Source organism: Strongylocentrotus purpuratus, unplaced genomic scaffold (genome assembly GCF_000002235.5).
Source record: "Strongylocentrotus purpuratus isolate Spur 01 unplaced genomic scaffold, Spur_5.0 spur5_scaffold_1, whole genome shotgun sequence".
NCBI lineage: Eukaryota > Metazoa > Echinodermata > Echinoidea > Camarodonta > Strongylocentrotidae > Strongylocentrotus > Strongylocentrotus purpuratus.
Genome location: NW_022145594.1, coordinates 8,298,876 through 8,324,893, shown reverse-complemented (window position 1 = coordinate 8,324,893; position 26,018 = coordinate 8,298,876). Strand labels below are relative to the sequence as shown.

Sequence of the window (26,018 nt, the reverse complement as noted above, 5' to 3'; positions counted from 1 at the left end):
GAAAGACAGAAAGAGAAAATGAGACAATACAGAAGAAAATGGAAAGATAGAAGAGAAGATGAATGTGACAGAAAGAGAAAGTGATAGAATGATAAAAACAAAGAATAACATAAGAGAAATTGAAAGAAGGACAAAACAAAGAATAACATAAGGAAAGACAGAAACATAAATTGATACAAAATAGAAGAAAATGGATAGATAGAAGAAAAATTGAATGATAGAAAAACAAAGAATAACGTAAGGAATCATAGAAAGAAAAGTATAGAACGATAAAACAAAGAATAAGAAAAGGTGATAGAAGGAAGAAACAAAGAATAATTTGAGGAAGATAGAACGAAAATATGATAGAATGATAACAACAAACAATAACATGAGGAAAGACAGAAAGAGAAAATAAAAAAGAATAGACAATGGAAAGAAAGAAGAGAAGATGAAAGAAGGAAAAGCAAAGAATAAGACAATGAAAATAGAAGAGAAATAATAGAATAATAAACGAAGAATAACATACGAAGTGAAAGAAGGAGAAACTGAATGAGCACGTGCGGGGGGGCCATTACGTCATCGTGTAGAGAACGAGCGTGGACTAAAAACGAAAAGGGTTATACACTAATGAACAGGACAGTATGATGACGTTAGTTTGCAGCTAGGCAGGAATATTTTGTCTAGGGAGAAGGTCGTTCACCCCCTAAAAAAAAGTGGTAGGGCAAAAAGCATTTTCGCACCACTCCCTTCCCCCGCCCCCTCCCTTCCCCGCCCCTCTCCCTTCCCGCTCCCCATTACACATCCCCCTTCGCCCCCTTCCCTCCTCCCCCAAAAGCCCCCCTCCTCAAAAAAAATCATCAGTAAAAGAGTAAAGATCGTTTGTAATTTTTTAACCAAAAACAAAATGAAAAATAATAACACCTGAAATGAATCACATACAAATTCAAAATATATTCCATTAAAAAAAAGGGGTAAACAGGAATTGAATTTCCCACACATCCCGCATGCCCCTACATTTTTCAATGGAGGAAATATTGAGAGAGGATGGGAAAGATTGCTTTTTTTGTTTAGTTATAGGGGTGAGAATACAAGAGCCCCTTAACGATGGCTACTGATGGGGGGGGGGGGGCGGGGGACATATTTTAACGTTTTTTTTTACCCTCTAATATAATACCAGAGATTTACAAATTTAGCTGAAATGACATGATTTTCCCCCAAAAAATCGTTATTTTTTCTGTAAATTATACTTTCCCAAATTTACAGTTAGACAACAAATATGCTTATTTAGAATCCTTTATGTCACGGCCTGCATAACGACGGGGCTCGGGGGTTCGAGAGTTTAAGCCCCCCCCCCCCCCCCCCCCCCCCCCGCCCCTCACACATACTTTTTTGAAAAAAGTATATTATAAAAAGAGAGAGACAGAAAGAATAAGTGACCTGCCTGTGTCACAACTCAGGTATCTAAATATGCTCATCTGACCGTAATTGAATGCCTAATATCCCAGAGATTTAAGGGAGCTCCTACCAAAGGCCCTAAGGTAGGCAACTGGATGCTCATCTGACCGTAATATAATACCTTAACATATGGAAACGTTGTACCATCCACTCATTCTGATTTGCGTGCATAGAAAAAGTAAACATTTTTTTACATGAAAAAGTGAAGTTTTCAAAAAAGTGCGTTTTGTTTCATTTCATTTTTATTTTTTCATTTCCAACAAAATACAATACATGATAACGAATAAAATGTAAAATGTATTAAAAAAATACTTACATTTGTAATATACAAATCTTAATAGTAATTTATACATTTTAGGAATACAAAAAATGTATTTTAAAATTTAACTGCATTTATATTTTGAGGAAATGGAGACCATTGAAAAGCAGAGCTTGTAAAATTGTGGACCCCTCAGATAATAATGAGTGTGAAAAGAATATGAAATACATAATTAATCAAAGAAGAATAGCGGCCAACAGAGAACATTTATTAAAACACGTACTGACTGTAAACAAGAAGACGTAACAAATTACATGACGAAGAAAGAACAGAAAAAAGAAGGAAAAAAATATGGGCTGCGTTTGGAGGGAAGGAGAGGAGAGAAAAGGAAAATTGTAGAGATCGAGCACGAAATAGGGAGCGCACAAAATCCTTGAGATAGCTGAAACAAAAAGAGCAAGAACATGATGGCAAGTAGTTTTGTTTTTAGAGATGGGCAGAAGAAAAAAAGGGAAAGAAAAAAATTGGGAAGGAGATGTTCTATCACAATAAATTTCTAAATATTATAAGATTGTAATAAGTAAAATTTTAACTTTTAAAAAAAAGGCAATTAGTGAAGGGGAAGCTTTCAAATCGTTATGCAGAGTATTCCAAAATTAGGGCCTTCAAAAATGAACGTGTTCTGTGCAGAACATGTTCTCAAAAGAGGTAAGTAAAACTCATCGGATTGTCGAGTGGGGTATCTATGAACAGCAAGGTTTTTAAGAAACATATCATTAAACAGAGATATTATAAGATTGTAATAAGTAAAATTTTAACTTTTTTAAAAAGGAAATTAGTAAAGGGGAAGCTTTCAAATCGTTATGCAGAGTATTCCAAAAATTAGGGCCTTCAAAAATGAACGTGTTCTGTGCAGAACATGTTCTCAAAAGAGGTAAGTAAAACTCATCGGATTGTCGAGTGGGGTATCTATGAACAGCATGGTTTTTAAGAAACATATCATTAAACAGAGATGGCAGTATACCATTATTGTAATTAAACATAAATTGATCGAGCTGAAATAAGTACAAATCCTTAATTTTTAAGATGTTATTTTCAAAAAACAGAGGATCAGTATAAGAACGTACGGGGGCATTACATATAATACGAATAACTCTCTTTTGCAACAATGGAACTCTTTCCAACAACGTATGATGTGTATTGCCCCAAACTAGAAGGTCGTAATTCGAATATGGCAAGATCAATGAAGAATACAGCATAAATAATGATGATTGTGGTATTAAGTACAATTTTAGTTTATTAATAATACCAATATTGCGCGAAATGATTTTACAAATATTATCAATGTGTGGTTTCCAAGAAATTTTATTATCGACTATTATACCCAAAAATTTGGAAAGAGGGACATGTTTCAAAGGGGTATTGTCAAAAATAATGTCAGAGGGTAATGAATCCAAAGAGTTACTAAATAGCATGTAGTTCGTTTTCTGGAGATTAGGTGACAATTTATTAATGCTTGTATCCATTGCAATATATTTAAAAACTCGGCATTGATTTTATCAACTAGGACGTTTGGATGTTTGTGTGAAAAAAATTAATTACTATAATCTGCAAATAAAATAACGATAGGGAGTTTATAGAAGGTTTACAAAAGTCATTTATATAAAGAATAAAGAGTAGCGGGCCTAGCAGACTACCTTTTTGGACACCACAACTAATATTTCATAATTCAGATGCATGCTCGTTTAAGTGTACATATTGCTGTATGTTAGAGAGGTAACTCCTAACCACTCCAAGGCCTTTCCACGTACACCATAGTGACATAGTTTGTAAAGTAAAATTTCGTGATTGATCGTGTCAAGGCCTTGGAGAAGTCCAGGAATATACCTACAGTGTGTGACGATGTATCAATTGCGTGGACAACCTTCTCAACAAAAGACATCAAAGCATGAACGGTGCTGTGCTTTTCTCTGCAACCAAATTGGAAGTTTGAAAATACATCATATTTTTTTAAAGGATATCATCCGGATATAGATTATTCTTTCCAAAACTTTAGAAAATGAAGATAATAAAGAAATCGGGCGGTAGTTACCCACATCCAGTTTATCACCCTTTTTAAATAACGGAATAATTTTGGCTATTTTCATAGAATTAGGAAATTTACCATGTAAAAGTAATACATTAAAGATGTTAACCAATAGATCTGCAATAAAGTGAATAATGGATTTTAGTATGACATTATTGATTCCATCATATCGTCGTTGATTTTACGAACCGTCATAAACCACTTTTTTTCTGTCAAATTTCCGAAATTCAGATTTTTATACATTTTGAAAGCCTGTCCTCCACTCTATCGACTGGCGAAATTTGAGACCATAATTCGGTTTATTTTAAGAATAAGAGCAAATTCAAATTTCACCGAAAACGTCCTATCGCCTCGAGTAATTTTACGAAGTGACCTAAACCTTCGTGACTGTTCGTAAAATCACAGTTGGCGCGCTATGTTTTGTTACGATCCGTCCTATCCAGTGTAAACAAGACCACGGACTCATCGAACTTTACTTACAAGGGAAATCACACTATTTTCAGGAGCTGATCGCCGTGGTAAGCATTTCTCCTCAATGTTCTGTATGTTTTAACAACTATATAATATATTCAACCTAAGCTAAAATCCCGTGATAGGGATAAAATAGGTCCTTGCTTAAAACATATCGTCTGCTATTTATTATGCAGTCCCATTCATATAAATTTCCGTAGGGTTGTATGTTGTTATATTATCATGTTTATGTAGAATCATTTCAGATCTACTAGAGATATGATGACTGTAATTATAGCTGTATTTCGAACGTCAGTGTCATGCTAGAGTTAAATTGTCTTGAATAAATTAAGTTAACAAAGTAAAGATCGGACAAATATCTTTCATTTTGTTGTTACTGTCTGGTGCATGGTGTGGACGTCATTGTTTTTTGTTTTTGTAGATCTAGAATCTAAAAGTAAGACCTACTTTTTCTTTTGTTAATAGATCTATTATCAATGGCAATGGTAACAAGGTTGTCTCATACTAGACTCTAGTTCACAACTGAGTGAAAAGATTTAACAAGAGAAAGCGTAATAAAACGGTAATAGATGTGTATAGACTCTAGACCCTACCTGTTAATAGTAGGTCTAGCTCTAGACTAGACTCTAGACCTAGAATCTAGTCTACTAAATAAAGTTTTTTGTAGTCTAGACTAGTACTACTAGGATCTAGGCCTATATTCTAGTATATATCTAGACCTCTACATGAACTCCATACATGAAGCTATTGAGTTAGATTTGCATGTCTATACTAGTCTAGATCCTCAAATGTGTTGATGTGATGGCTATGGCCTAGATAGACTTTTCTATGTACATTAAATCTGATATAGACCTCTAGATCTAGATCTATTTTTATATCTAGGAAAGCTTGCTCACCAAAATTATTTTTGGATAGATCTACATGAGTGTTAGAAAATAGGAAGCATTGTGAAGTTCATCTAGTAGAGGCAAGATTCCTACTTTTAGGCCCAAACTTACAAAGGAGGTTTAAATTTAATCTATAGCTTAAATCTTCATTTACATGACCCATGGTCTAAAATTAACGCAAAATAAGCGTGACACAGTCCAAGGTCTAATATTAGACCTGTGCTAGGCAAGGTACGCTTAAGTGGCACTAATTCGAAACCAAGGGTTATGTAAATGAGGGTTTAAACCATGGGTTAAAAATAAACCGCCATTCTGTCTAACTCTTTACATTTTTTTGTTTGGTTTTTATTCTAGGAACAAATCCTTGCATGGATGAGATTGATGTGGTGGTCCAGTGGGACCGCGACAAGTCCAAAAACACAGTGGCCTTGAACGACCTGGTGCTGAGGAAGAATGCTTCCCTGAAAATTGGAGCTACTGTAAAGATGAAATGGAGAAAGGGGTGGTGGAAAGGGAGGGTGGAGCAAATTATCTCTAACCGTGAAGAGGAGCCGATGGACATTGAGGGGGAAGGCATGACCGAAGAAGATGATAGTGAGGAAGATGAAGAGGATGATGATGAAAATGTACCATTGGCATCATATGGTAAGTAAATCAAATTACAGACCATTTATATTTAGATGAACATGTGATAGCATTCTAAAATCCACATTAAGACTTGTCAGTCTATGATGGATGTTTATTTTTAATATAATAAAAAGGACTAGTGAACTCAGCCTGTACTTTACGGGGTTGTCAGTATTGTTGAGATGTACAGTATAGTAGTGATGTATTTACTGCCTTCAAATAGTTCAGCTTTATTTTTATTGGGGGGGGGGGGGGCTGTACGCTCTCTTTAACACGTTTTATATGCAATCGAACAGAATATGCTGCATCCCTCAACAAGTTAAAAATACAAATTTTGTTTTTGTTTACTATATATAATACAATAAACCTTTTTTCTTCTTCATTCAAGCCATATGGCCCAGATAAAGACTATTTGGAATGTTTGTTCACATTTGTTTTCATTTTCTTTAATATCACAGTGAAACGCATCTGCTCCATTCCACAAATCGAAGGTATGAACTGATTCTATGCATTTTTATATCTTTGTGTTTTCTTAATTCGTCAAGGAGATCACTATAACATTGAACTTATCTGGCAATTTAAATTGTGGGATAATTCAAGCTATGGCTTAAATTAATCCAAGGTCATGGCCGTGGATGCCCTTTTGATTGGCCTCAATGCCCCTCCCATTGTCCTTGGAGATTTTTTGTGCCCTTTCCAATTCTTCCTATTTGTGCTGTTATATAGGAATGTGCCCTACAGAAAAGTGGCCTTGCCCTAAAAATATTGATATTTAAGGCATGATATAACCTGTATAACAAATGTGAGTTAGGTACAGCAAGGAACATGGTTTAATTCAGTTTATAAAGTTTTCCTTGTATTAAGTTGTACATTGAAATAATATTTTCTATATATGATTTATACTACTATACCTCGTGGTCATTTCATTTACCAGGTTTGAAAGTAACCTCTTGAAAATTGGGGCAAAACTGTGTACTAGTTACTCATTATCTCTGCGTTTTAACATATTATTTGGCCTCAGAAATGGAAGTCTTCACAGAGTTAAGTGCAGGAGGTCAAGGCTATGCAGTCCAACAAGAACAGCCTCGTACTGTAGTCCAGAGTCACCTTGCAGAAGAGCTAATGGATACTGAGGTGGAAGAGATTACTGAAGAGGAAGATAGTGAGGATGATGATGAAAATGTACCATTGGCATCATATCGTAAGCAAACCAGATCATTTATTAGATGAACATGTGATAGCATTCTAAAAAACACATTAAGCCTTGTCAGTCTATGATGGATGTTTATTTTAACATAATAAAGAGGACTAGTGAACTCAGCCTGTACTTTACACGGGTGTCAATATTGTTGAGATGTATATAGTGATGTATTTACTTCCTCCAAAAGGTTAAGCTCTGTTTCTACAAATGGAATCTGTCCTTTAGAACTAACACCTGACAACACCATCTGTGAATAATATTAGAAATCAGCCAAAGTTGTTTTATTTAGCGGTCAGCTTTATAGCAGCATGTAATCTGAAAATGTAATAATCCATGTATATCAACATTTGCACTTTTCTTTATTGCCATTATTGTTCATTACTTTCCACACTTTGTGCTCATCTAAATCATGCACACAATTTTGTTCATTTCTGTTTTTCATAATATCAGGAAGGGTAACACTGATCGAAGGCGGAGAAGGCTGTGCCGTCCAGCCAGACCATCCCTTTACAGTAGTCCAGAGTCACCTGGAAAAGAACTCCCTCCTTGAAGAATGTCCCAGGCTCCCCCCAAAATCTGCAACAGTGCAGGAACAAGGTAATTAAAGTAATAGATTTATTGTTGTTAGAAGTATAATAAAGCTATGCGTTTTTGTTCATTACTTTCCACACTTTGTGCTCATCTAAATCATGCACACAATTTTGTTCATTTCTGTTTTTCATAATATCAGGAAGGGTAACACTGATCGAAGGCGGAGAAGGCTGTGCCGTCCAGCCAGACCATCCCTTTACAGTAGTCCAGAGTCACCTGGAAAAGAACTCCCTCCTTGAAGAATGTCCCAGGCTCCCCCCAAAATCTGCAACAGTGCAGGAACAAGGTAATTAAAGTAATAGATTTATTTTTGTTAGAAGTATAATAAAGCTATGCGTTTTTGTTCATTACTTTCCACACTTTGTGCTCATCTAAATCATGCACACAATTTTGTTCATTTCTGTTTTTCATAATATCAGGAAGGGTAACACTGATCGAAGGCGGAGAAGGCTGTGCCGTCCAGCCAGACCATCCCTTTACAGTAGTCCAGAGTCACCTGGAAAAGAACTCCCTCCTTGAAGAATGTCCCAGGCTCCCCCCAAAATCTGCAACAGTGCAGGAACAAGGTAATTAAAGTAATAGATTTATTGTTGTTAGAAGTTTGATTAAGCTATGCGTTTTTGTTCATTACTTTCCACACTTTGTGCTCATCTAAATCATGCACACAATTTTGTTCATTTCTGTTTTTCTCATAATATCAGGAAGGGTAACACTGATCGAAGGCGGAGAAGGCTGTGCCGTCCAGCCAGACCATCCCTTTACAGTAGTCCAGAGTCACCTGGAAAAGAACTCCCTCCTTGAAGAATGTCCCAGGCTCCCCCCAAAATCTGCAACAGTGCAGGAACAAGGTAATTAAAGTAATAGATTTATTGTTGTTAGAAGTATAATAAAGCTATGCGTTTTTGTTCATTACTTTCCACACTTTGTGCTCATCTAAATCATGCACACAATTTTGTTCATTTCTGTTTTTCATAATATCAGGAAGGGTAACACTGATCGAAGGCGGAGAAGGCTGTGCCGTCCAGCCAGACCATCCCTTTACAGTAGTCCAGAGTCACCTGGAAAAGAACTCCCTCCTTGAAGAATGTCCCAGGCTCCCCCCAAAATCTGCAACAGTGCAGGAACAAGGTAATTAAAGTAATAGATTTATTGTTGTTAGAAGTTTGATTAAGCTATGCATTTTTGTTCATTACTTTCCACACTTTGTGCTCATCTAAATCATGCACACAATTTTGTTCATTTCTGTTTTTCTCATAATATCAGGAAGGGTAACACTGATCGAAGGCGGAGAAGGCTGTGCCGTCCAGCCAGACCATCCCTTTACAGTAGTCCAGAGTCACCTGGAAAAGAACTCCCTCCTTGAAGAATGTCCCAGGCTCCCCCCAAAATCTGCAACAGTGCAGGAACAAGGTAAATAAAGTAATAGATTTATTGTTGTTAGAAGTATAATAAAGCTATGCGTTTTTGTTCATTACTTTCCACACTTTGTGCTCATCTAAATCATGCACACAATTTTGTTCATTTCTATTTTTCATAATATCAGGAAGGGTAACACTGATCGAAGGCGGAGAAGGCTGTGCCGTCCAGCCAGACCATCCCTTTACAGTAGTCCAGAGTCACCTGGAAAAGAACTCCCTCCTTGAAGAATGTCCCAGGCTCCCCCCAAAATCTGCAACAGTGCAGGAACAAGGTAATTAAAGTAATAAATTTATTGTTGTTAGAAGTATAATAAAGCTATGCGTTTTTGTTCATTACTTTCCACACTTTGTGCTCATCTAAATCATGCACACAATTGTGTTCATTTCTGTTTTTCATAATATCACAATATACTTCATTTTTTTCTCACATTCCTCACTTAAAAGAAAAAAACTGAGAACTTCAAGCATTTAATTTTAACCAACATCAGGCTGTAAAGTGTGTCCTATTTTTTCTTTTTGAACCACAGTTTATCTAATATATAAAGTACTTCTGCATTCTATTTGACAAACAGATATTCATGATCCAGACCAGCCAAGTTGTGAAAGCCTCCTTTGTGAAGGTGAGGTGTTTGCTGCTTGTTTCAGATGCCAAGCTTTACTATGTTTTGAACATTTTGATAATAGTGAAGAATGTGATTGCCATGGTCAGAATACCCAAGATCCATATCTTGAGAATTTCCAAGTTGATGGTTATGATGAAATCCTCGTACAAGAACATGAGAAAAACTGCAATGAAAATGTGCATTTGTCAAAATCTGGATCTGTAAAATCAAAAAATAAGATTGTTAAGGAACTTCGAAACAAAGGTGAGCCCTACCTATCAGAAAAATCAAGAAAAACAATGGCAGGACGTAAAAATCTGCCATTCAAGAAATGTGATAGTTACATGTGCGAGCTAAAAAGACTTGAATGTAACATCATCACTCAAGAAGTCATGAAAAACGTACGAGAGGATTTCTATGGATTGGGTACTCTGACTGGGCAAAGGGAGTACATAGCTAGACACATCAGCACTACTCCTAACAAGAAAGGATTACGTAAGAACTTAACCTATTTCCTGCCAAGTCCTATTAACCCTGGGCATAGATTGCCAGTGTGCCAAAAGACTTTTCTTACTACACTCGGCATAAGTACTCGCCAAGTAAGAACGGTCTTGGCCAAAACCTGCAACAAGACAGGTACAATGGAAAAAGATAGGCGAGGGGGCAAACAAAATCTGGATCCCACACAAAAGGAAAAGATCATTACTCACTTACACAAATTCCCAAGAGTGCCATCTCACTATTGTCGTGCGAATTCAGAATTCACTTATGTTGCTCCAGACCTCACAAAGGCAATAATGTATCAATTATTTGTGAAGGAACATGGAAATTGTGCCTCACGAAGTACGTATGTAAAAGCAATGAAATCAATGAAAATCAAGATCCACAAACCAAAAAAAGACATGTGTGGATTGTGTTCAAATTACACCAATGCTCAGGGTCAGCTGAAGGAAGATCTAAAAGAGGTATACGATGCACATAGGGCAGAGGTAGAGAAGGTCAGGGGTTTGAAGGCACAGAGCAAAGAGAAAGCAATTTCATCTGACCAGTTTGCCAGTGCTGTATTTGACCTTCAACAAGTCATGTACTTGCCAAAGTCCAATAGAAGTGAAATATTCTATAAGAGACGACTTGCTTGTTACAATTTGACTGTATATGATTTTGAAAAAAGAGATGGACTTTGTTACTTGTCTAATGAAACAATAACCAAAAGAGGATCGAATGAAATTGCTTCCTACCTTCTAGACTACCTCAGAGAAGTTGACAAAAAAGGCGTAAAGGAAGTAGACTTCTACAGCGATGGATGTGCTGGTCAAAACAGAAATTCGGTCCTGCCAGCAATGGCTATGGCTTTCATGAAGGAATGTACAAATGTAGCAGTAATCACTTTTCATTACTTTGAGAAATGCCATGGGCAAAGTGAGTGTGATTCAATCCATTCCCATATAGAGCAAAGGCTCTCAAAATCACATGAACTTATGCACCCTGTCCAACTTTCCTCCATCATCAGAGAAGCTAGATCAAACCCAGGTCCTTACAGGGTCAAGTGTGTCAGGACCCAAGACATCTTGTCCTGGCGATCATACTCCCAGCAGCTGGGTATTCTTAGAACGAGGACATCGGATGAGGGTGTTTCTGTAGACTGGACTATGTTCAAACAGGTTCAGCTCAAGAAGGAATGTCCCATGCAAATCTTTTTCAAGACTTCACATTTACAGGATCAGTATAACACACTCTCTATAGGCCAGGGTCGTCGTAGAAACCCTGCACAGTCTCTACAGCTTCCTGGTCAGCTTTATGAGAGTAGACCGAAGCTCTCTCAGGAGAAGTATGGTGACCTCGTCAGTCTGTGCAGGGGATCTACTCCAGTGATAATTCAACCAGAACTTGTTGAATACTACGAAAATCTTCCTCATTGAAGCATTGAATATACATATTAATTTTCCTATATTTGTATTTGTTATAAACAGATTCTCCAGTTACATTTTTCATCAGAAGGAAGGTGATCGAGGCATACTTCTGAAAGAAGCTAAGTAACTTTATTCACATACATGTGTATTAGGTTTTTTCTTTTTAACACGGGCAACAAACTGTGCTGTAGTAACAATTGCAATTATTTTTCCATGCAGATAATGGTCCAGCATCTCTTGTCTGCATTTAATTTAACTAGAATCACATAACTGTACCTGACTGATATGTGCAGTCAGTAATTCTTAGTGTACTATTTAGATTGCAATTGCTATCATGGTTTGCAACCGCATGAATGGCTTTTTGAAAGCTTCATTTGTGTAAATCTTACTGTGCCAGTTAACAATTCATTGTGTCATTTCTTAAAGGAATAATAAGATGCATTGCAATTAGGACCTGTACTGCTGTCACAGTGATGGTCATTGAATTTTGGACTGGTTGTATTACCAGTCACAGAATAGATCCAGAGTATGGCCCTTTTCCCTTTCAACTATAAGCAGGGAAGTATATTCCACTTTCAGTCTTTTGATATACTTAAAAAAAACGAATCTTTTATTGTTGATAACATATGAATTGATCAGCAGTAAATTTAGATAAATTGGAGACATTTTAACATTTACTTATTAACACAGCTACACCTAGACTTTTACAGGAAAGGTGCTGAATGTCACACTGTGGACTGTATGCTGAACTCGTTTTGATACATTCACATATCAAATCTTTAGAATGCACACTTTTGCTCTGATCTTGGTTACTAGTTGCAGCTATTCTACCAGGAATTTTAAGATGCATTGAGTAGAAACGAGAGGACCTAAAGCCGTCGGTCCCCTGGTTGTTTACTTACTAACAAGCATTTATGCTTTCTTAGCAGTCAGGTAAATTAACAACCAGTAAAAAAAAAAGTTGTATCAATATTAAGCAGGACTTGTGCTGTCACAGTGATGGTCATTAAATTCTGGACTGGTTGTATTCCAGTCACAGAATAGATCCAGAGTACGGCACTTTTCCCCTTAAACTAATTACCTAGAATGCATACTTTTGTTGTTGAGTATGACCATTTATCTACTTTGGTCTTGGAAAACTGCCAAATTAGGGCCAACTGTTACTGTTTTCTAAAACTCATGTTTAGCAGGACTTGTGCTGTCACAGTGATGGTCATTGAATTCTGGACTGGTTGTATTACCAGTCACAGAATAGATCCAGAGTATGGCACTTTTCCTCCTAAATTGAGCAGGGACGTTTATTCCACAGTCATTACACGTCACACATTGTATGTGACACTGTAGATTGTACGCTAGACTTGTTTTCATGCAGTTACAGATCAAATTCCTAGAATGGCACTTTTGCTCTTGAGTAATACAATTTATCTATATTTTTAGAAAAAAAGCCATGATAATGATTACTTGTGTCTTTTCTTCCAGAAATTTCAAGATGCATCCAGAGCCGGTACAGCACCTCTCCTTAACAGAGTACAGCACCTCTCATTAAAGTAAGCAGGGAAGTTCATTCCGCTATCAATCTTTAGATATGCTTCGAAAAACCTTTTCTTTTATTTTTGAGAAATATTAATTGATGAGCAATACATTTTCATAAATTTGACAGGTTAGGTGGAGACATTATAATATTTACTTATTAACACTTAAACCAGGCTTTTATAGTAAAGGTGCTGAATGACACACTGTGGACTGTATGCTGAAATCGTTTTGATACAGTCACATATCAACTCTCTAGGATGCATACTTTTGTTCTTGAGTAAGACAATTTATCTACTTTTGTCTTGGAAAACTGCCAGATTATGACCAGTTGTCATTGTTTTAACATATTCCATACTAATGTTTGGCAGCTAGGACCTGTGCTGTCACAGTGATGGTCATTGAATTTTGGACTGGTATTACCAGTCACAGAATAGATCCAGAGTACAGCACTTTTTCCCTTAAACTAAGCAGGGAAGTTTATTCGACAGTCATTACACGTCACACTTTGTGTTGTCTGCTGGACTTGTTTTCATACAGTCACATATCAGATCTCTAGAATGCATACTTTTGCTCTTGAGTAAGACCGTTTAACTTCTTTGGTCTAGGAAAACTGCCAGATTAGGGCCAACTGTTACTGTTTTCTAAAACTATTCCATATCGATGTTTAGCAGGACTTGTGCTGTCACAGTGATGGTCATTGAATTCTGGACTGGTTGTAATACTAGTCACAGAATAGATCCAGAGTACGGCACTTTTCCCCTTAAACTAATACCTAGAATGCATACTTTTGTTGTTGAGTATGACCATTTATCTACTTTGGTCTTGGAAAACTGCCAGATTAAGGCCAACTGTTACTGTTTTCTAAAACTATTGCATATCGATGTTTAGCAGGACTTGTGCTGTCACAGTGATGGTCATTGAATTCTAGAGTGGTTGTATTACCAGTCACAGAATAGATCCAGAGTACAGCACTTTATTCCTTAAACTAATACCTAGAATGCATACTTTTGTTGTTGAGTATGACCGTTTAACTTCTTTGGTCTAGGAAAACTGCCAGATTAGGGCCAACTGTTACTGTTTTCTAAAACTATTGCATATCGATGTTTAGCAGGACTTGTGCTGTCACAGTGATGGTCATTGAATTCTGGACTGGTTGTAATACTAGTCACAGAATAGATCCAGAGTACGGCACTTTTCCCCTTAAACTAATACCTAGAATGCATACTTTTGTTGTTGAGTATGACCATTTATCTACTTTGGTCTTGGAAAACTGCCAGATTAAGGCCAACTGTTACTGTTTTCTAAAACTATTGCATATCGATGTTTAGCAGGACTTGTGCTGTCACAGTGATGGTCATTGAATTCTAGAGTGGTTGTATTACCAGTCACAGAATAGATCCAGAGTACAGCACTTTATTCCTTAAACTAATACCTAGAATGCATACTTTTGTTGTTGAGTATGACCGTTTAACTTCTTTGGTCTAGAAAAACTGCCAGATTAGGGCCAACTGTTACTGTTTTTCTAAAACTATTGCATATCGATGTTTAGCAGGACTTGTGCTGTCACAGTGATGGTCATTGAATTCTGGACTGGTTGTATTACCAGTCACAGAATAGATCCAGAGTACGGCACTTTTCCCCTTAAACTAATACCTAGAATGCATACTTTTGTTGTTGAGTATGACCGTTTATCTTCTTTGGTCTTGGAAAACTGCCAGATTAAGGCCAACTGTTACTGTTTTCTAAAACTATTGCATATCGATGTTTAGCAGGACTTGTGCTGTCACAGTGATGGTCATTGAATTCTGGACTGGTTGTATTACCAGTCACAGAATAGATCCAGAGTACGGCACTTTTCCCCTTAAACTAATACCTAGAATGCATACTTTTGTTGTTGAGTATGACCGTTTAACTTCTTTGGTCTAGGAAAACTGCCAGATTAGGGCCAACTGTTACCGTTTTCTAAAACTATTCCATATCGATGTTTAGCAGGACTTGTGCTGTCACAGTGATGGTCATTGAATTCTGGACTGGTTGTATTACCAGTCACAGAATAGATCCAGAGTACGGCACTTTTCCCCTTAAACTAATTCCTAGAATGCATACTTTTGTTGTTGAGTATGACCGTTTATCTTCTTTGGTCTTGGAAAACTGCCAGATTAAGGCCAACTGTTACTGTTTTCTAAAACTATTGCATATCGATGTTTAGCAGGACTTGTGCTGTCACAGTGATGGTCATTGAATTCTGGACTGGTTGTATTACCAGTCACAGAATAGATCCAGAGTACGGCACTTTTCCCCTTACTCTAATACCTAGAATGCATACTTTTGATGTTGAGTATGACCATTTATCTACTTTGGTCTTGGAAAACTGCAAGATTAAGGCCAACTGTTACTGTTTTCTAAAATTATTCCATATCGATGTTTAGCAGGACTTGTGCTGTCACAGTGATGGTCATTGAATTCTGGACTGGTTGTATTACCAGTCACAGAATAGATTCAAAGTACGGCACTTTTCCCCTTAAACTAATTACCTAGAATGCATACTTTTGTTGTTGAGTATGACCATTTATCTACTTTGGTCTTGGAAAACTGCCAGATTAAGGCCAACTGTTACTGTTTTCTAAAACTATTGCATATCGATGTTTAGCAGGACTTGTGCTGTCACAGTGATGGTCATTGAATTCTGGACTGGTTGTATTACCAGTCACAGAATAGATCCAGAGTACGGCACCTTTCGCCTTAAACTAATTACTAGAATGCATACTTTTGTTCTTGAGTAAGACAATGTATCTACTTTGGTTAGTGAAAACATGCCAGATAACCAATTTGTTATTACTTTTCTTTATAACAATAAAATATAACAGTGATTGTGTCGCTGTGGTGATGGCGATCCTTGAAATGAAATTGAAGTTGTATATATGAATTGATCATTCCTATTGCAGTCATTAATTAGTACCTAAACATTTATAGTGGAGATGGAGGTAATTGATGTTTTGACTAATTCTAACGCATTCACAATTAAAATAGATAGCAGGTCTTTTCAGGAGAGAATTGATATGATGAATTGAATCATAAATTGTGTACATTTATTTTAGTTAAGTTGTTACCATCTTCTATAAAGTTTAACAAACAAAATAACTAAAGAGAAAATCTAACAGCATTCTATACATGAAAGGTACACTATTGGTTGTATACATGTTTTATATGACTGGGATGTAAGAAGATTTTAAATTATTTTTCTGAAAGTTGTATGAGGTACTTCATTTTCCAAATAAATGCTTTATTTTTTATTCTGGATTATTATCAATAATTGTATATCTACAAAATTAGATGTTGGCTTATGTCTTGAAATCAAAGAAAATCTATGTTCTGTAAATGACATTGAATGAAGGCCCTTGCATTTATCAGTGATACTTGATGTTAATTGAGAATATAAGGGAAATTAAATTTGACAGTGCTTTCTTAAAAAAAGATAGAAAGAAAGTTGTATGATACGGACACAGCAACACAGGGGGTAAGCAGGGCAGAGGTCTCCTTGATATACCTTGTATCTGAGATTTGAAAATAATATTCCTCACCTCCTGGCAGAGCTAGGGGTAACCTAGTCTCTTTTTCTTTTTCCTTTCTTCCATTCTCGTATAACAAAGTGACTGTTTTTCCCTCCCTAACAAAATACCCTGGTGCCACTCCTAGTATGACTTATTGAATGTTCAATCTTAATCACTTATTCTCTTATATTCACAACTGACATTTCTATATGCAATTTGTTTAAACTGGAAGTTTATTCTTTTTTTCAGTATTCATGGATAAATTGTATAGTACAAGGCCGTTAAGTGAATTAATATATATATATATATTGAAACTGCAAAAAAATTATAATTTAACTTATGAATTCAGAACTGTAAATAAATTAAGCATTTTATCAAAACTGAAATGTATGTTTTGTTCACTTTGAAGTTAATGAGCAAAGGTATGCTAGAAGAGGTTTGAGAGTAAATCAAATGAAATGAAATGAGAGTGCAATGAGTGTCATGGTTTGAGTCAGATTTTGGGGGTATGAGGGGGGGGGGGGAAATGAAAGAACAGAAATTGACCATTAAGGTATGATGTCATTGGAACACAATCATGAGGGGGCTGTCGAGGATGACTTGTGAGAGTGTAGCATTTATAAATATATATGTTCAAATATGTTAATGAATATCTTTAAAAAACAAAACAATTATGAAATTATATGAACTTTCGCCAAATCTTGTAATTTGTCATATGCATGCAGTTTGATAGTTGGAGCTGCAGCATTTATTCTTTGGAATTTTTTAACAATTAGATAGATATGACGAGTATTTCTTTAAGTGATAAATCAAGTTTTAACCAAATGGAAATATTTAAGATTAAATATGTAGAAAATATAGATAAAATAGTTTAATGATAGACGAAAAGTAAGGGGTAGGAAGAACAAAATAGAAAATATGAAGTCTAGTATTTCGGGAAATGTCATATAAAGATTGCTTAAAATAAGCATTTATTCGCATGTGAAAAATTACCTGGAGAGGCTTAATATTTCATAAAATACTCTCTCGAGCATTTTTTTTGGATAATTATAATTAAACTCATTATTATTAGGAGTATAGTAAATATTATTATTCGTGCATTAATTACCAAAAACTAAGTGACTTTACGAAGCGTCCTTAACCATACGCGTAGTATGCGCTTGTGTTGCGCGCATACGTTTCGTGACTTTACGAAGCGTCCTAAACCTAAGTTGCAACACCATCAAATCACGCGCATTCAATTTATGATTTTACGAAGTGACCTAAATGCTTATTGCGAGAAAATCAGCAGTTGCTGAAATGCCGCGATATGTTTTTCTACAATTATCATATTATTAAATTGAATTCATGCAAAAAATGGTGCAATATTACAAAACTAGAGAAGTTATGCTTTACATTGATATCAAACAAAACGAAAGGTTTCTGTAAACATCTGAGTAACGAGCGTCGGCAAAATGCTCTAACTTTTGAAGCGATTTTCTCCACAGTTTAGTTTTGCCTTTAAAAGGGGTTTATGACGGTTCGTAAAACCGCCGACGATATCCTGAACTTTTCTTTTTCTTTCAGACTAGAAACAATTTTCATAATTTCTTCCCTATTAGTTGGAACAAGGAAAATAGAATTTGGATTGTGAGGGCCTAAAAACTCTACAAAATTTGTGTTTGAAGGCGGGATGTTTTTAGCGAGATTATCACCTATTAAAGAAAAATAAGTTTTACAAATATTAACTATATCTGTTGGGTCTTTAACAATCTCATTATCAAATTTGATCTTATTTACCTCAGATTTATTGTTAACTTGGTTAATTGCTTGTTTCATTACCTTCCAAGTGTTTTGCATATCATTTTTAAAAAGTTTCAAACGATTTACAAAGTAATTTCTCTTTTCTAATGGAATAATCCGAGTCAAAATGTTTTTTTAGGATGTATATTTTCTCCTCGATTGCTCAGTGCCTTTTATTTAATATTTATAATAAAGGTTATTCTTCCAATTTATTAATCGCAATATAGACTTAGAAATCCAAGGGAGTTTGGGCGTTTTCTTATAACCATGTTTGACTTTTTGCTTCGGCATGTTAGTATCTAATTGGTTGTTTAATATACTAGAGAACGTTTCATAAGAACAATTAATGTCACGTCTTCTTGGGATAGGACCATTGTTGCTAAATGGCTGTGAAACCGTGTAATGAGTCACAATGGGGGTAATGGTCAGATATGTCCGAAAGAATAATGTAAGAGTCAAAATGTGGAGTAACATTTCTTTCCAGCATTGGGGTGCCCGGAACTTACTTGAGTAATGTTTAAAAAAGTATGATATACACAAATTATATGCATTTTCTCTGTACAGTTGGCGGAAAACATAGTAATCCAGCACAATTTCGTCTGTTTTTGCGTTGGAGAAGAGCAAAATAGCAAGTTTAAATTGCACTTCGCCCCCTTTCGCAAGTCCTCACTCGTTGCATTGTCGTCAGACGGCTTTAGGGTGAACGGCAAATGAATATACTAATCGTTATCTTTCTTCTGATATTAAACTCGATGGAGCCAGTTCCCCGTGACCACATAACTATAAATATACGTATAAGGCTCACAGTGGTTCGAAAAATGTGCCAGCACTTGTACTTGATGACGTGATATCCGCCATCTTCGTTAGTCCTCTGTTGTTTTCGCCGCTATTTTCTCAAACATAAGCAGGGCTGGAATTCTTTAAATTTGTGAGCTGAAAAGATTGAGGACTAAACAAAATGGGGTGTGTGTCCTCGAGTGTATCTCCCAGCACGTGCAACGGCCACACATCTATCTGTACATTTTGAATAGGATAATCGATATACGTATGCTAGAGTTCTGTGCCCGTGCACTCAACACTGTGTGTTGTAGTCAACTTCTTTAAGGAGACGAATCCAAACAAACGTTTCCATATGCTTTGAACTTCCCAAGGCTCTGCCCCTGGATCACTAAGGAGGGCCCTTGGATGATCATCTTACCATGATTAAATGCCCCCCTCCCCCCACCAAAAAAATATCTTCATGGGGCTCAGTCCCCTAGACTCCACGCCAATTAGTGACATGCCAGTGTCATAAATACGGGATCCAAATATGCTTATTTGACCGTAACTTAGTGCGTAAAACCCCTGAACTTCCGGGGGCTTCACCCCTGGACCCCACGCTAAAGTATGCTTCCCTCGCTTTGCTCGCTACGCGCTACCTGATACCCCACTTTGAAACGTTCAGCGGGGAATGCATGTAGAATGTAAGATTGGTGGTGATGCATATTTTTCTGCTGCCCCAAAACGTTTTTGCTCATTACGCCACAGCCCCTGAAAGATGAGTTCCCTGGAATGTACCCCCCCCCCCCCCAATCCCAAACCTTTCCTTCGGACGCGCCTGTGAATTATAATGGTGTCATAATCTGTTTCTTTATCTTTTGGAGTCTCCAACAGGCCATTTGATTGAATATCAATCTCCAAATAACATATTCGAACATACACTGTCGCTCATATAGTTGGATTTTTTTTTCGTTACCCCAACTTATGGAAATATTTTGACAATGATTTATTCCTAATAGATCTAGATAATAGTATACGTTCTCATATTTTATTAAATAATAATTTGCAAGTGTTTGTTTTGCCTGACTGCTAAAGTATGTGTTAGCCACTATGCTTATTAACTAGGGGAACTAGGCTCTTAAGTCATAAATGACAGTAATGAGGATTAACGCCCCACAAAAGGGTACTAATATAGGACATAGACACGGTTTTGAACCTGGCGCCTCACAGTTATGAGGCCATTGCTTTGCCACTGAATCATGACTGTACGCACCGGGGGCTAGGGTAGGGGGCAGCTCCCACACACACACACACACACACACACACACAAAATTGCAATTAATTTGCAATAATTCATGTAATTCCCCCCGGTCCCTAACAGAAACAAATCTTCAGTGTGCTCATGCCTTAAGCCATGATGCATGATCGTACAGAGGATTTTTTAATCCGCTGGGACATTTTTTACCAGGCGTACGGGAGCCGTGGTGCTGCTCCCGATTCTCCCGATTCTCCAGGCGTTTTCATCTGACCGTTATGCCGTAAAAGGACCGTAAATGGCCCGTGGGGGGGGGGGGGGCACTGTACAGATCCCGTGCGGGCTCCGGACGTTCCCTCACGACTGTTTTCTGTCAATGCTCAATGTTCAACGCAGCTTTAAATAGAGGAGGCACGGATGTCAGAGGACACATAGTATAGAACCGCACGGCACGAAGCCGGGCGCCTTGACGATCCCGGTCGGGCCCGGGGAGCCACGGGGTTCACCTGTTCATCGTAGAGAGCTGGACGGCACCCTTATCCCTAGGTCACATATAAACCTGGCCCCGTACAATTTTCCCTACCCAGCGGCTTGCCGTGAATTTAGAAACGGTACGGGAACCTTCCGATTTTCATTTCTACGTCATGTGTGGTCACATATTCTGCGGCGCCCGGAAGTGCCCGGAGAAAATTGGTCGGGTGAAATGCAAGGCGCCCGTAAGGGTGCCGGCCGGTAACCTTACGGGCTCCGTCCGATGAGCAGGTGTACCGATGGCTCCCGGAAGGTGCCCTGCCGGGGCCCGGCCGGGTGCCGTGCGGTGCACTGAACTACAGAGTGAGTCAGAAAAAATGTCCCACGGGAGAATTGTGTGCGTGTGCCTGTTTATGTGCGTGTGTGTGTGTGTGTGTCTGACTGTCTTTGTTCAATGCACTGTTTAATTCCTCACCCATCTTGGCGCGAGTGAGATCTGGCAGTCTTGTAAGGATTGCCTGATATTCAGTCATGCATGCAGAGAACAAATGAAAATGGTACCTAAATGTACTGTCAAGATATATCATGAAACCCATGATTAAATATTCATACTTCAAACAACTTTTAAAAAATGGGACATTTTTTCTGACTCACTCTGTAGTTCAGTGCACCGCACGGCACCCGGCCAGGCCCAGGCAGGGCACCTTCCGGAAGCCATGGGTGCACCTGCTCATCGGACGGAGCCCGTAAGTTTACCGGCCGGCACGGCCGGCACCCTTACGCCTTGCATTTCACTCGACCAATTTTTTCCGGGCACCTCCCGGGCGTCGCAGAATATGTGACCACACATGCCATAGAAATGAAAATCGGTAGGTTCCCGTACGGTCTCTAAATCCACGGCAAGCCGCCGGGTAGGAAAATCGTACGGGAGCCGGTTTATATGTGACCTAGGCATAATACCGGCGCCTTGCATTTTTACTCGAACAATTTTCACCGGGCACCTCCCGGGCGCTGCAGTATATTTGACCACACATGCTGTAGAAATGAAAATCAGAAGGGTCCCGTACGTTCTCTAAAATATATACGACAAACCGCCGGCTAGGGAAAATCGAATCTATGTGAACTAGGCATAATAAACGCTTGGCACTATGGATTTTGCACGTGTGCAATGCAGTGAATGCTATCGTACGCTATTGCGCGCGTAGTGAGATTATTAACACACCCGGGGAATGACAGACTTGTCAGTGAAATGGGTGGTAAAATTCGCATTTTGTTTTTAGATTTAGAGTTCGGGAGAAAGTGTGAAGGTTGACAACATGTCTCATGTGCTTCTATATAATATCATCCCAAAGAAACTTGGTTGCATTTGCAGCCCCACGAAAATGCATGATTTGAGTGGTCATCACGTAGTCTATTTTAGGTTCGGTGGTCTGCGAACACTAGACGGGTGAAGGTGGCGGTTGGGAGGATGACCGGTGACTGGGGTCGACCAACGTCGACATTATACGGGTACAGCTAGCAAACTCCGAAAACAAATTATTATTATTAATTTTTCTCTGATCACTGTTTTTTTTGTAATAACAATATTTTCCTATGTCCTCCTTTCTTAATGCGAAGGTCAATTTCTTGGAAATAGATTTTGTTTTTAAAACACTTATATACAAAACAATTAAGGTCCTCACAAGCTGAAGAGAAACAGAACAACACGGCTAGATCATTCAAAGGGTAATTCCATCTTGATATCATCATGGTTTCAAAATAAGCAACACAAATTTAAGAGACAGATTAGAGAAATTCAAGCGTTTTTGTGTGTGTGGAAAGTTAGGAGTTTTCAAATTTGTCATCAATTAAACACCATTAGGCAACACTGACAAATCTTGCGAGCTCCTCACTAATTTGCTGTGTACGAAAATTTCATTAACTTTTATTTTCTTAATAATTAATAAATAAATACTTAGAATTTACTTAGAAATATGTCTTAAGGAAATTATAATATTTTGAAGTTTATTTTGTACACGGCGAGTGGGAGTGGACATCGCAAAATAAGTCACCTATTTACAAATTTGTTTTTGATCGATTACACCTTCAAATATTCTCATTTCCAATCTATTTTCACTGACCTGTTTCTCACATTTTCTGCTTCTATTAAACTAAGATAATATCAGGAGAGACTTATCCAATCCAATTCAATCCAAAAGATATTTTATATAGCGCCGTTTCCTTGCAGTTACAAAGCGCTTACCTTTCGAATGATTTTAGAGGGAATAAATACGACTTTCAATATAAAAAACAACAGTGTAAACTGTGAGTAGCCTAAAAAGCAGAGCTTGTACATGACAACGCCCCTGTAGAGTAGCACTATAAAGTATGATTAATATTTAGTTAGGAGTGAAATAACACCAAATTCACATAACCTGGAGGAAAGAAACAACACCTTATAATTACAAAGCTCTGTAATTAATTGCATCACTATCTTCTCTTTTAAAGAACATAGTGTAAAATGTGATTTCAAAACCAGAACGTTTTACGCATTGCTAGTTAGGGCATTTTGTGAAAAAACGATAGGAAAAAAGAGGGAAAAAAGACAATCTAACCTGTTATATGTTTGGGGTTGGTGGGTGTCCGTTGCCTGGCGTGTGCGGGAACAAAATGGTATTATTTGTGTAAGATTGATTCGATTTTCTTTTTTCATATTGCTTCGATTGTCTCATTTTCGCTCGCTGGAACATTGCCAGCACAAACCACTGACCTCTACCTCCTGGACGGATCATCGCCCATTCCCATTCACTATACGTTACGTACTAAAAGGCTGTATTGTCTGACCGTTCATGAATATTCATGTTTTTGCTTACCTCTGCAAAATGTTTGCTTTTACGAAATGGAAAAATTACGTTGGGGGTTGGATGAAATGGACATAATGAACCAAGCAGAAGTGATCTATGATAATTCATGCTTCTTATCCTACGTGTGCTTGACCTATAATCTTAAAATCGCTTGGCAAACTGAGTCTAAAGTTCGACTTGTTTGACATGTGTATTTTAGGCAATGACGAGCTTAAATTCCCCTGATTCCTGCCCGATTCCACACCTCTTATTCAAATCGTATGCCTTTTGTTGCTTTTAATACTGCTCAACTTTATACCCATCAACTCATAAAGATTAGTGCATGTAATCCACATTGTAATTAATGGATACACTTGTGTTTTTAACTGTCAAACTGATTAATTAGTAAATATATTTTTTATAGTTACGCACGTTCCCATGTACATTCTATGTCTTTACATATTTAAAGTTTTTACGCATATATTATGTTATTGTCTTAGAAATGCATGATTGGTAAATTGTACTGTTTTTCTCTGTAAGGGAAACTTTGTATTTTACTTTGTAATTTCTTTCTAATCGCCTTCTCCTTGTCGTCTTACTTTCATCATCATTCCGCTTCTCCATGTCTTCACAGTTCCAACTGTTCCATTCTTCTCATTCCACTCCCTCCCTATCTCCCTCTCCCTCTCCCATCTTCCGCATGTCTTCCTGTTTTTCTTTCTAACTTAACTCTCTCTCTCTACATCGTTCTCTCCCTAACCTTTTCTCTCCCTTTCGGTAATTGTTTAATCATGTTTCTATGATAAATCCTTATATATTGTTTAGCTTTATAGACATTCAATGTGCATTACGGTTCGAAGTTAAACAAATCTTCAGTACTTACTTGTTATAACTTCATTAATCAGCCTCAATTTATATTTAAAATATGAATATTCCTCACTTAACAATGATTACAGAAAAAAAGTAACGCCGAATCTATTTTATTTGTTTCATAAATTTGTTTGTAAGTAGGGAATATGTAATTAGTTATGATCTAACCGACTGTGTATTATGTGTACTTGTCCATATTATCTAAGTTTGTTGAAATGATTTTTAATACATGTAAAACTTGCAATGTAATTTAGCTTTCGAGCTACCATTTTGAAGTTGTCTAATAAAAAAACATTCTACTACTACTACTTGCAACCTATTTTGATCAAATTACGGTGGGTGAACTTTCAAAAGTCAATGGGACATGAGGGTTCCAATGAAAGAGCTAGTGATAACGTAAGTCGGGGTGGATGTGCTTTTCGTTTAAACAAAAGCAAAATTAACGATTTTTTGTTTGTACAATCCCATAGGCTAACATGTATGGCTGGTGACTCTGACGATACGGGGCGTTGTGAAATGAGACTAAACGGAGCTATATGTTAAATGCGTATAAGTGCTCACCCTATGCTCACTTCTTACTTCTCTCTAGACATACCTTGCGCAAAGAATTTCGAAGTGAAGCTTCTGGAAATAGGCGCCAAAGGAACAATCCCCTGTGGTAATTTGGGAAACGACGGTGAGATTCGCGTAATACAGTGGTTCAAGAGCAGGAGCATTGATGGATTTAAAAATGGTGATGACAGTCTGGCATGGCGGACGGAAGAAGGAGCAGGAAGCCTGCCGAACTATTACTTGGAAAATACTACTTTTTCCTTGGTCATTGGCAAAGCTAAGTTGGAAACTGAATGGCTCTACAAGTGCACCGTGTTTCGTGGAGACTTGTTCACTCAGTCAAACTTCTACATCAGTACTGTTACGTATGGTAAGTAATATCATTTTTGTTAAAGGGGAATTCAGCCTTGGTTAAAGATCACATTGAGCAGAAACACCAGGGACACAACGTTTAAACAAGAATTTTGTCTTGTCGCGTGGAAGTCTTAAGTGCCTCTCACACTCTGCCGTGTAGGCCTACCGTGTGCCACCGTGCGCGAAAATGTCTGCGGACGGTGGAGAACAGCGAGGGCACACGGTGGTTCGTTATCAAAGCGGGCAACACGTAAATAGGGCGTTGGCGCTTATTTACACCCGGTGGGACCCGGCGAACGTTTTGGGCATGTTCAAAACTTGGCCGGCTGGCACCGGCCGCAAGTAAGCGGCAAAAGGACGGTGTTGAACGGTATGAGGACGGTATGAATACGTTATGAAAACGGTGACACTGTATGAACACGTTCACAACACGCTCATAACCCGTTACAGAACGGTGATGAAAATGGAGAGCGGACTGACCGTTGCCGTTCAAATCGGGGAATTTATGGCAGTCGTGTCATGACGTCAGCAGTCCGGGGACTCGCTCACAGGACGCTCCGAGCGGTGAGGGGACGCTAAG

The 26,018-nt window shown here is 37.7% G+C and overlaps 1 protein-coding gene across 1 annotated transcript; it reads left to right on the top strand.

Annotated features, from left to right (window-relative positions):
- The first annotated feature begins 3,991 nt into the window (after positions 1-3,991).
- LOC105445865 lies at positions 3,992-13,159 on the top strand. The gene is made up of 13 exons (XM_030977602.1): positions 3,992-4,300; positions 5,495-5,785; positions 6,226-6,258; positions 6,789-6,968; positions 7,419-7,565; positions 7,699-7,845; positions 7,979-8,125; positions 8,261-8,407; positions 8,541-8,687; positions 8,823-8,969; positions 9,103-9,249; positions 9,550-9,597; positions 11,550-13,159. Exons 2-13 carry the CDS (start codon positions 5,509-5,511, stop codon positions 11,600-11,602), a joined length of 1,620 nt encoding a protein of 539 aa, XP_030833462.1. The 5' UTR covers positions 3,992-4,300; positions 5,495-5,508; the 3' UTR covers positions 11,603-13,159.
- The last annotated feature ends 12,859 nt before the right edge of the window (positions 13,160-26,018 follow it).